An 11,490-nucleotide genomic window follows, 5' to 3' on the forward strand; every position below is an offset into this window, starting at 1 on the left:
ACAGTGCACTTTCACCACCCTGTGGAGTTCATCATCACTTCATCTGTAGCCTAATAAACTGTATGGTTTCCCGAGTTGAAGTGGGAGGCCCACACCCCATATCATCGTGTGACTCCAAATTTACTTCGATATGATGGTTATTATATCAATATTTGTGAATGAAGGCGTTTCCACCGCCATTTCTCACATAATTAATTTAACCAACACAAAAATATCCCACCAGGTCGAACGAACAAATTATCTGTCGGCATTTATAAAATTGTACCGAAACTTCCTGTTTCCATCAACTGTCATTTTTAAAAATATGGTATGACTTTAATCGCATAAAAACTGTGGATGGAAACGTGGTTACAGTCCCAATACTTTTGGAGCTCACTGTATCTACTTGTGGTCCTTCAACAGATACTTTGGTTAAAGTTGTCTCATAGGACAACTTATGTTAGATTGGGCAGCCAGGTTCATCCTCAGTGTCAAGTCATTGGTTGCCAGATTTGAGCCTTTGTAGTCCACTGTTTTGGCTTCATGTACCTTACACTGTGGTCCAGATCAACATTTTGAGCGTGTCAGCTGTTCATATTCTCGTCAAACCTGTGTGAATGGAAATAGATTGAACTGGACTGAAAAACAATAAATACATAAACACAGCCAATACATTTTCATGAACCATCATAATAGAAGGTCTCACTGTTTTCTTTCTGTTATGCAAAAAAGTACTTTGAAATGACTACTTTGATTTGCGCAATGGTAGCCAAAGAGTGATTAAGAATAACCAGATATTAGTCACATAATACACATATGAGGTGATGGGCTTTCCCATTTATGGGTTCATTCATGTAGCTTATTGTGAATGTGTGATGGTGCTTTCAAGACAACTGGGAACTCTGAAAAAAAACTAGGTCAAGTCAGTGATCTTAAGGTCGGAAACTAGGAGCTCTAGAAAGAGACCTGAGTTCCCGACTTGGAATTCTGAGTTGGATGACTGTTCAAAAATATATTTCCCAGTCGGAGCTCATTTTTTTTACAAGTTCCCAGTTGTCTTGAATGCACTGAAGTCGGATGTCGGAGATTTCCAAGTTCCCAGTTGTTTTGAACGTGGCATGAGAGAGTATGATGGTGTCACTCACTGTCTGACGCAGTCGGGGATCTGCACAAGCTCAACAGGGATGTGCTGGGACAGCTCCCAAAGGCTGTCGATAAACTGAAGCTTGCGACTGAATTTGGAGCTGTGAGGATGACGGGATCGGAAGCCATTAGTTTTATGTGACGACACAGAGCCAACATGTAAAAAATAAAGATACAGTAGTGCACAGCATCATAAATATACAATTAAGATTTGTACTCTTACAGCTACAAGATCAGGGTAGCTGCTCTAACAGTGCTATGGCCATTGTTCTATAGTTCTCCCTTTTGCTTCATGGAGTAACAGGGCCCATTGACTCAACAACAACAACAACAGCAGCAACCCTGACAGACTGGACTTGGTGTCTCAGGGGATGGTGGCCCTAACCTGATGAAGGGCTTGATGATGGTGATCAGGGCCTTGATGTACCAGGTCGGGTGGACGATGTATAGACCTTTCAGATTCTTCCTCAACCTACGAGAGAAACAGAATCAAGTGTAAGAGTAAAGGTAACAGTTGTTTGTTCAATCTGTCCGTATATCTACTGTAGATTTACACTACCTCTCTCACACACCTCTCACATCACCATGATTGACAGTTTAAACCCCTCCATAAGACACGTATCTCTACCAAAGGTTACTTTAGTGCCTCCAGAGGTTCTTTGGGGCCCAGTCTGTGTGACTCCCCAGACAGGCGCAAACTGCTAAATAAGGGTTCTACCTCTCTCACTTACATGGGCCAAGTCAGACAACAGGAAGTGAGAGGGGAAGTTGGCTAGACATGGTCAGGTGTCAAAACACTAGCTCTATTGGTGGAGAAAACATCACAAAGAAACATGTCTGTAATGGCGGTTTTCCAGACACAGGTGAGCCCTACTCCTGGACTGAAAAGCATGCTCAATGTAGAACTATTGAAAGTGCTTTTTCATCCACAAACACTTAATCTTGTCTGGGAAACTGCCTCTTAAACACTGTGAACTTGGCATGCTATGTAAAAAACTATGATGTTAGTACTTCAGTGTCCCCTGTTTTTTCAGCAGCAGCTTTAAGCGGCGGTCGTGTCAGCAGCTGTACCGTCGCTGGCAGATATCTCAGCTTGGATGTCGGCCTACCACCTCAAGCTCAACCTCAACAAGGTGGAGCTGCTCTTCCTCCAGGGGAAGGCCTGCCCGCTCCAAGACCTCTCCATCATGGTTGACAACTCCACCGTGTCACCCTCCCAGAGTGCAAAGAACCTTGGCGTGACCCTGGACAACACCCTGTCGTTCTCTGCAAACATCAAAGCAGTGACTCGCTCCTGCAGGTTCATGCTCTACAACATCCGTAGAGTACGACACTACCTCACACAGGAAGCGGCGCAGGTCCTAATCCAGGCACTTGTCATCTCCCGTCTGGACCTGGCTTGTGCCCTGCAACTTCTCCAGAACGCTGCAGCCTGCCTAGTGTTCAACCTTCCCAAATTCTCCCATGTCACCCCGCTCCTCCACACATTCCACTGGCTTCCATTCGAAGGCTGCATCCACTACAAGACCATGGTACTTGCCTATGGAGCAGCAAGAGGAACTGCCTCTCCCTACCTTCAGGCTATGCTCAAACCCTACACCCCAACCTGAGTTCTCCGTTCTGCCACCTTTGGTCTTTTGGCCCTCCCACCCCTATGGGAGGGCAGCTCCTGCTCAGCCCAGTCCAAGCTCTTCTCTGTCCTGGCACCCTAATGGTGGAACCAGCTTCCCCCTGATATGTTGTTGTCCCACCTAGCTATCTTAAGATGAATGCAGTAACTGTTAGTCCCTCTGGATAAGGGCATCTGGTAAATGACTGAAATGTAAATGTAAATGTAAATGTTCAAAGAAAAGGTCCAAAACCATATCACAAAAAAATGTGTGTCTGAACTATAGGCATCCTCTAGAAATCCCTGCAGGGTTTTTCTTGAATAATTCTTTACACATATTTGATATGTGACTCTAAGTATATTCAAATAATATAAAGGGACATGGGATATAATAATATAAATATAATACATAAATATAATAATATAAATAATTTAAAGGGAAATCAAGTTGAGACATTCATTTCAACAACATACAAGGTCAGTGTAATGGTCTTAGCAGCTTTTTACCTCCTGCAGTTCAATTGATCCCTTTACTGGATCCAAACATTTAGTTACATTATTAGGATTAAGGAGACCCAGGTCGAGGTTTACAGCATCAAAGCTTTCTGGAAATATGAGGGATTATGTTAGTGGCCATTCTGTGCACAATCATTTGGACACTGTTGTAACCATCCTGAAAAAAATAACACTCTTTCATGACAAGGTCGTGTCCATTAGGGCACTCAATGTAAAACGTTTTCAAACGTTTTCCAACGGAAAACGAATATGTGAGTGTTTTATATTGGACAGTCCATTTTATTGTTTCAGTCCATTTTCTTCCTTTTGGTGCCTAATTAATGAAATCTACTTCCTCCTAGACTGAGAACTGTAGGTTGGCTGTGCGGGATGTCAGGAGGAAACTCATAATTACACTTTGGTTTTGATGCCATCCTCTGGCTGAAGAAGGAGGAGTACCAAAGCAGGCTCTTGTTAACTTGTTGGATGCTAAGGCCCAATGTGACACTATTATTGCCAGCTACTTGCTGTGGGTTGCTTCCTATACTGTATAAGTACATATGGTTGCTACACTGCACTTTCAAACTCTCATACACAATTTGTATACATATACAAAGTATACATGGCATTACTTGGGAATATTTACTGAAGGTTTAACTGCAGGTTTATGCTTTATTTTACCGTCTGCTGTTTTAAGTCGTTTTTTTTATTAAAAGTACTGGTACTGGTATAAAAGTAGCCTACTGGTATTGCTTTGTGATAATATAGTTAAATAGTAATTACATAGTAATTACCTAATGAGGTGCAGACTTGAGTTAGATCAGGACGAGTCACAAATTCGATGGCTTGAGACTCGTCTTGGTAGCTTCTATTCTGTTTTACTACACGAGAGCGCAGCGGTGGTGGATGGTGGATCAGGGACCTCTCCTTGTTTAGATTTGAAAATCCAAACTTTGTACTGGAAGGGGGCTGTATGTGGGTGTTTGAGTGAGAAAGACACAGAGGACAGCCCCCTTCATTATCAACACATTGTGCCAACAACATCAAAGAGCCATTCCCGACTGAAGTCAGGAGGACTTCAAGAGTTTGGTGTTAGCAAGACTAATTAACTACTAGGCTGACTTGACTTTGAGTAGGAACACTACTATATCATGAATACAACAAATTGCCCAGCTGAATAAATTGAAATATGTTATATAATGATGGACCATAGAATACTACAAACCAACAGGTTTTGGGTGGAGTGTTTGCCCTCATTTGCATACAGCCAGATTATATCAGAGCAAGTTAGACTTTAATTAAGGACCACACCCTGGGTCTCTTCATATTCAATACAATAATTCTGCTTCTACACAAACTCCTAACACAAACAACACGTTACCACAAGCGGAATTATATTTCACAAGAGTAGGGGAAATTACAAGGTTGGGCAATAAAGGATATAAATCAACAATTTGCGCAATGGTGCTACAGCAAGACATTCGAATCAGGAAGGAGCTTCATGTAATGATCGCATGCCCCCATTTTAGTGGAATTGTGGAAATATTTGTTTCAGAAGTTTACTTTTTAATTATATTTCTTCCACCTGCTTTACTATCGCTGTGGTGAAGGGAAGTGCATATAGCCATGGCTGCGCTTTGACGGAACTGCAATGTTTTGAATGTCAGAATTCTGGTCTACTCGTGAAAATCAATCGGTTCTAGAAAATACCGCTAAAGTTCAGTGTGGCTCCACAGTAAGACATCGTGGGAATCTCGATTCGAAAACTCATCGCCTACATTTAGGCTTATTGCTGAACATTTACATTTGCATTACACTTGATGACTTCATTGCGGATTCACAGTGAAAACGTTATAGGAATCAACCGTCTGAGAGGGGCAGAGGATGCTTTCTGTGTCAGACCCAGAGTGACATTTTAGGGGAGGAAGGGGTCTGTTGTAACACTGTCATTTTCTTAATTTCTCAGACTGAAGTAGACTTATTATATCTATATATTTTTCTGTATTTCTGGTTTTTTTCTTTGGCAAGCCTAGGAATCTAGTATTATTTAGTTAATATGGGTTGTCTGTGCAGTAAAGACCAACGTATTGAGAAGGCACCTAAAGAATCAAACAAAAGGATTGATAAACAGCTACAAGAAGACAAGCATAATAACCAAATAACTTGCCAGCGCCAGTTACTAATGTTAGGAGCTGCTGAATCTGGGAAAAGCACGATAGTAAATCAGATGCGATATTTACATGTGGAACTTACTGCAGAGGAGAAAATGCATTTTATACAAAACAACAGTAAAAAGGCTTCAGGGACGTCTGAGACATTTTTCGTGGTGGACGGTATCAATTTTCATTTATCTAATGTTAGAGGTCAGAAGTACGAAAGCGGAAAGTGGATGCAGTGTTTTGCTGATGTGTGGGATGTTATTTTTGTGGTGGACAGCAGCAGCTATGACATGGTGAAGCATGAAGACAGCCAGACCAACCAGCTGCAGGAGGCACTAAACCACTTCAAGATCATCTGGAACAACAGGTGGCTAAGGACCCTTCCTGTCTGGGTCTTACTGAACAAACAGGACCTTCTAGCAGAGAAGGTTTTGGCGGGAAAATCAAAAATGGACGAGTATTTCCCAGAGTTTGCACACTACACTATGCCGGAATATACAACAGCAGTACCAGGGGAGGACCCTCGAGTCACCAGGGCAAAGTACTTCATACATGACGAGTTTCTGAAGATCAGTACAGCAGGCCAAAAAGACGAAACTGACTATTGTCATCTGGTTTTCATCTGTGCAGTCGACACGGAAAACATCCTGCTCTTCTTCAAAGTCTTGAGAGATAGCCAGTTTGGTAGATTTTCGACACTGAGACACATATTTTTCACCAACTGAGACAAATGTCAACGATTTGATTACTTGAGACTTAATTACTTGGCATAAAATAAAATAACTTGAGATTTGACTTTGACCGCATTCCAGCCAACTACATTGCAGTTGCCAGATCTCACAATGCCTGGATAGGTGTTGAACATATCCACTAACCACATCATATAATATAGCACTCTGACTGCGCAGTTCATGACTGCAATGTATTCGGCCTGGAACGTGGCCTACGACTTGGTGACTCCACTGACATGAGAGACTGATGAGTTAAAATACTTTTGTACTGTTTTGTTACTCACTGTGGCATATAGTTTTCTGAAATAGAACCGCAAACCAAGCCTATTTGAGTAATCAGAACTAACCTTCTGTCAATGGTAGTGTAACACTCTCTGAGCCAGCCAATGGTGGGGAGCTTGTTGCGCTGGGCCATGGCACACAGGTACACAATGACGTAGTTCTCCGCCACCATCAGGTCCAACGTTCCCACAACGTACCTGCAATGTTTAGTGGTGCTGTGGTTAGGAATGTCGACCTGAAGAGTAGCCATTTCGGATAGTGTTTTACTAAGACTGTGGCTTCTCATCAATTAGCTCTCACACCTGAACAGGTTGTCCATGACATGCTGGTAGTTCTCCATGGTGTTTTCAGGGAGATAGCAGGACGAGAACACAATGATGTCATTAGACCCATCTCCATAGTAACCTGGAAGGAAAACAACATTTGGATGAGGGGAAAATGAATATGCAAAAAATAAGTGAAGATGCTCTTTGTGTCATCCAAGTTGATCTCACATCAAACGGTCACATTATCCGAATTCCATGAGCCTGAGACAAGCTCACATTCTTGCATTATGTCAGATAGGCAAGTGAGTGCTGGGATTGTGGACTCACCCCCATGTGACAAGACTCGAAGGTAAGGCTCCAATACACTCATGTTGACCAGACTCTCCTGAAGCGGGTCTCCCGTGCGGAACCGGCGCCACCTAGTGCCCTGGCTATCTACCTGGTCTTGATCAAGAGAACCCACACCCATCTGCTCTGGTACTGACCCACGGGCCTTATGGAAACGTGATGCCACTCCCAGACGAAGCAGGTCATCTGTGAATGGGAATAATGTTTCAATGGTCAATTTCCCATACAGTACTGTAGATAACAAAATGCATAGACAGATAGTGGTTAGGGTGTACTGTCTATAATAGATGATATCTATGGGGTTAAGATCACCTAATGCAAAGCATATATAAAGGGAATAGCTATATATGATGTATTCCCCAAAATAGCTTATTTGTGTATCTCATGTGAAAAATATGGTGGTTCAATAAGTTCATGGACTGATCTTGGACCTGTGAGAGTGAAGAAACGGACCAAAGATAAAGGCTGTTAGTATGTCCTGTCCACTGCACCCAGTTCTCACCCTCCAAATCCATGTCCTGCACTGGAAAGTGGAGGGACTCGCTGTCCGAAGGCGTTTCCATGGCATCCAAGTCAATGTCCAGCCCCAAGTCATCGTCATCAGGGGAAGGAGAGAGGGCAGCTGTGGCATAGTCGTCGGACACCACCGAGTCACTGTGATCCAGCGTCAGACTTAGGGCGGGGGCCACCAGGCGCTTCTTCCTGGGTCGGGGCCCCGTCAGAGCCAGGCTGCTGGGCGGGGCTACCATGACATTTAATCTTCATGATTTGCATTTATATGGAGCTTTATAATAGTGACTGTGATGTTACAACATTGCCATTTTGAATTGAAGTGTTACCTGGTCTCTCATCAGCAGCTAATGTGGGGTTCCCCGAGACTGCATCTGTGCCATGAGCATTCCTGGGAGGTGACCTACAATGTTTAGAGTGGTCAACAATGACATTTCAATGGAATTTTTATTACATATAGGTGTTTCAATGTGAAAAAACACTTGTTTGGATATTTGGTATATTGATAATATAACAAAGACAATTCAGTCTGATGACCATAACCTCTGACCTGGGAATGTAAATGTCCTTCTCCTCCTTCTCCATTTCTTGCTCCTCCTCTCTTGGCTCCATGTTGTTACTGTGCAGGTTCTCGGTGCCAAGTTTCCTGATAGTAGTTGTGAACACAGTTGATGTTGTCAGAGTAACAGCAAACCATTTGGCCCAGAGAAATTAAAAGTCCAAACAGCTATTACAACTCAGGAGCAACTTTAGCTGTAACTACATATTTTTTATATTTAAGAGTGTGAAAAGAAATGATGAATGTCATGGACATACGGTAACAAGTAAAAACAAAAAATACTATAACACCAACAACTTAATGTCTGATCAGTCCTGCCAAATTATAGGATACTGAGGGATTTGTTCCTATGCTGGCCTCTAGTGGAAAACGCACAGTGTTCAGTTGTATTGAGAGCAATAAAGTTAGTACGGTATATAAGGCAAGGCTGTCAACAACCACTGTCTGTCACCATTTTGTACTTTCTTTTTCAAAGCTTGTATTATAATGAAAATGTAGAATTTGTAGAATGTAGAATGTAATACCCTTACACCAGTAAGAACACATTAAATCACACCAATATCACCAAGTTTGCCTTGGTTAGATTCATGTGATTAAGTGGTAAACACAACTTGAGACAGGAATGCATGTGTACAGATACAATACAAAGCAACAAATGTGTAACATTACCTTGTTGATGGTATTTGGTTCACAGGCCGACAAACTTTTCAATGTCTTTGTAAAAGTACAGTAACTGTACAATGAGTAACTTTTTAGTGAAAGAGGTAAACATTATGGCTTTGCTGAACTCATGACGAAGCCTCAATTGCGCTGACACAATTGCCACACCTGAGAGTCAAGGTGTGGTGTATTTATTGCCAGTGCAAGCCCATCCCTGTAACCACGGCAACAGGAATTAACTGCACTAGCTCCGGTTTAGGGTGAAAACATGCATGTGCATGCTTGTTCAGAATTCATGCAATGTAGGCTACTGGGCTGTATGACATCACAGCGAATCAAACAAAAGTGTCAGGACTGAAAATAGTGATTACATACATGATTGATGATTTGTCTCAATGTTATTTATACTATAAAACACATACAAACATCATAATGCCTATTCTGAATCTAAAATTTATGGTCTACTGTAGATTTGAGAGGTCCATAGAAAATTGACCTAAGAGATTTTGTACCCAAATATGTTTTGGGCACCTGGTACTTCCTTGGCAATCTACACATTATTTGCCGGCTCAGCATTGCACCATAACATTTCACATTTTAGTCATTTAGCAGATGCTCTTATCCAGAGCGACTTACAGTTAGTGAGTGCATACATTTTTTTTTTCATACTGCCCCTCCGTGGGAATCGAACCCACAACCCTGGCGTTGCAAACGCCATGCTCTACCAACTGAGCTACACGGGACAAGTATTTCTCTTGTCATTTTGAGTAGTTACATTTTTCTATTAATCACACCCTTCTTCAACATTTCCTCATTCAGTCACCACAAACTGCCTATGTATATTAAATATGTTCAGAAACAAGAGAAATGGCCAAGCATTCATATACTGATAAACATAGTGGTTGACCTTTGGAGTTGACAAAGCCTGTCTGACAGCTTTGATCTTTGCTTTCCATCTGCAATGTGTGATACATTGCCTTCAGAAAGTATTCATACCCCTTGACTTATTCCACATTTTGTTGTGTTACAGCCTGAACTCAAAATTGATTAAATTGATTTGTTTTTTCAGCCATCTACACACAATTCCCCATAACGTCAAAGTGAAAACATGTTGTTAGACATTTTGGCAAATGTATTGAAAATGAAATACATAAATATCTCATTTACATAAGTATTCACACCATGAGTCAATACGTTGTAGAAGCACCTTTGGCAGTGATTATAGCTGTGAGTCTTTCTGGGTAAGCCTTTAAGAGATTTCCACACCTGGATTGTGCAACATTTGCCCATTATTCAAAATTCCTCAAGCTCTGTCAAATTGGTTGTTGATCATTGCTAGACAACCATTTTCAGGTCTTGCCATAGAGTTTCAATTAGATTTAAGTCAAAACTATAACTCGGACACTATCTAACATTCAATATCTTCTTGGTAAGCAACTCCAGTGTAGATTTGGCCTTGTGTTTTAGGTTATTCATCTTCCAGTGTTTGGTGGAAAGCAGACTGAACCAGATTTTCCTCTAGGATTTTGCCTTTGCTTAGCTCCATTCCGTTTCTTTTTTATCCTGAAAAACTCACCAGTCCTTAACGATTACAAGCATACCCATAACATGATGCAGCCACCACTGTTTTAAAGTCATCATTGGTCTCATGGTGAAACTCCTGAGCGGTTTCCTTCCTCTCCGACAATGGAGTTAGGAAGGACGCCTGTATCTTTGTAGTGTCTGGGTGTATTGATATACCATCCGAAGTGTAATTAATAACTTCACCATGGCTCAAAGGGATATTCAATGTCTGCTATTTTAAAATCCATCTACCAATTTGTGCCCTTCTTTACGAGGCATTGGAAAATTCCACTTTGACATTATGGGGTATTGTGTGTAGGCCAGTGACAAAAAATCTCAATTTAATCCATTTTAAATTCAGGCTGTAACACAACAAAATGTAGAAAAAGTCAAGGGGTGTGAATCCTTTCTGAAGGCACTGTATATGAACACAATAACATGTTGAGACATGACCAGGAATGGGCGCACGCACGCACACACACACAGCATATGGTGGGAAAATGGTGAGGGCACACCCTACGAGAAATTAAACACAGCTGACTGGTGGGGTTCAAGATAGTTAGTGATAGGCACTAAAGATTCCAATAGTGCCTCGTAGAAATGTTTTAGGTTATGATTTGGAATCAGATCAATAACCCAGAATCAGTTAGAAGCCTGAATAAAACCTGATGACCACACAAACTCTTAAACATTTTAATAGAACTGCATATTTTAACATTTTCTCTTTATAATCTTGTCATACATGTGGTTTCGCATTCAGGAACCACACAGCAAACACTTTTCATATGCATACATGAATAAAAGGGAAGTTTAATCCCGATTGTCCTGCATAAAATTCACAAAACTTCCCATGCTGAAAGGAACTGCATGTGGATGGGTTGAGGGGGCATCTTTGGATTTAAGCCATGAGAAACTGAAAAAGGGAACCAGTTTGGTTAAAGAAACAACATTGTGAATTACTTGTTGTCATTCAACCTGTTTAGCAAAGGTAATTGCTGGGTGAGTATATTTAGCACAGGTTGACGTTTATTGGCATGAGTCTTTTCCTTGAGGCAAAACTATGCAATTTCCGCTAGATGGGCCAGCTGCAAAGTCAAAATGGTCTATATTGTAAAAATTCATGAAAACAAAAAGTTTAGGGTTATGCATTAGGGTTAGCAGTGTGATTAGGGTTAAGGTTAGGGTT

General features: G+C 41.5%; 2 protein-coding genes across 3 annotated transcripts; one reads left to right on the forward strand and one right to left on the reverse strand.

Moving 5' to 3' along the window:
• Positions 1 to 210: 210 nt before the first annotated feature.
• Positions 211 to 9,147, reverse strand: LOC121586885 (BCL2/adenovirus E1B 19 kDa protein-interacting protein 2). 2 transcript variants are annotated; one of them, XM_041903918.2, is made up of 10 exons: positions 8,751 to 9,147; positions 8,073 to 8,168; positions 7,852 to 7,925; positions 7,515 to 7,754; positions 6,992 to 7,198; positions 6,701 to 6,803; positions 6,464 to 6,595; positions 1,508 to 1,594; positions 1,125 to 1,223; positions 211 to 588 (listed from the first exon to the last, which is right to left on the reverse strand). In XM_041903918.2, exons 2-10 carry the CDS (start codon positions 8,132 to 8,134, stop codon positions 564 to 566), a joined length of 1,029 nt encoding a protein of 342 aa, XP_041759852.1. In that variant the 5' UTR covers positions 8,135 to 8,168; positions 8,751 to 9,147; the 3' UTR covers positions 211 to 563. The 2 variants fall into 2 exon arrangements, with proteins under 2 accessions (XP_041759852.1, XP_045082320.1); XM_045226385.1 differs by lacking the exon at positions 8,751 to 9,147 and having other exon boundaries at positions 8,073 to 8,740.
• On the forward strand, positions 4,718 to 6,457 carry LOC121586886 (guanine nucleotide-binding protein G(s) subunit alpha-like). Its single transcript, XM_041903920.1, has one exon. The coding sequence runs from the start codon at positions 5,283 to 5,285 to the stop codon at positions 6,108 to 6,110; it is 828 nt and encodes a 275-aa protein (XP_041759854.1). The 5' UTR covers positions 4,718 to 5,282; the 3' UTR covers positions 6,111 to 6,457.
• Positions 9,148 to 11,490: the final 2,343 nt, after the last annotated feature.

Source organism: Coregonus clupeaformis, chromosome 17, assembly GCF_020615455.1.
Source record: "Coregonus clupeaformis isolate EN_2021a chromosome 17, ASM2061545v1, whole genome shotgun sequence".
In the NCBI taxonomy this organism is placed as follows: Eukaryota; Metazoa; Chordata; class Actinopteri; order Salmoniformes; family Salmonidae; genus Coregonus; species Coregonus clupeaformis.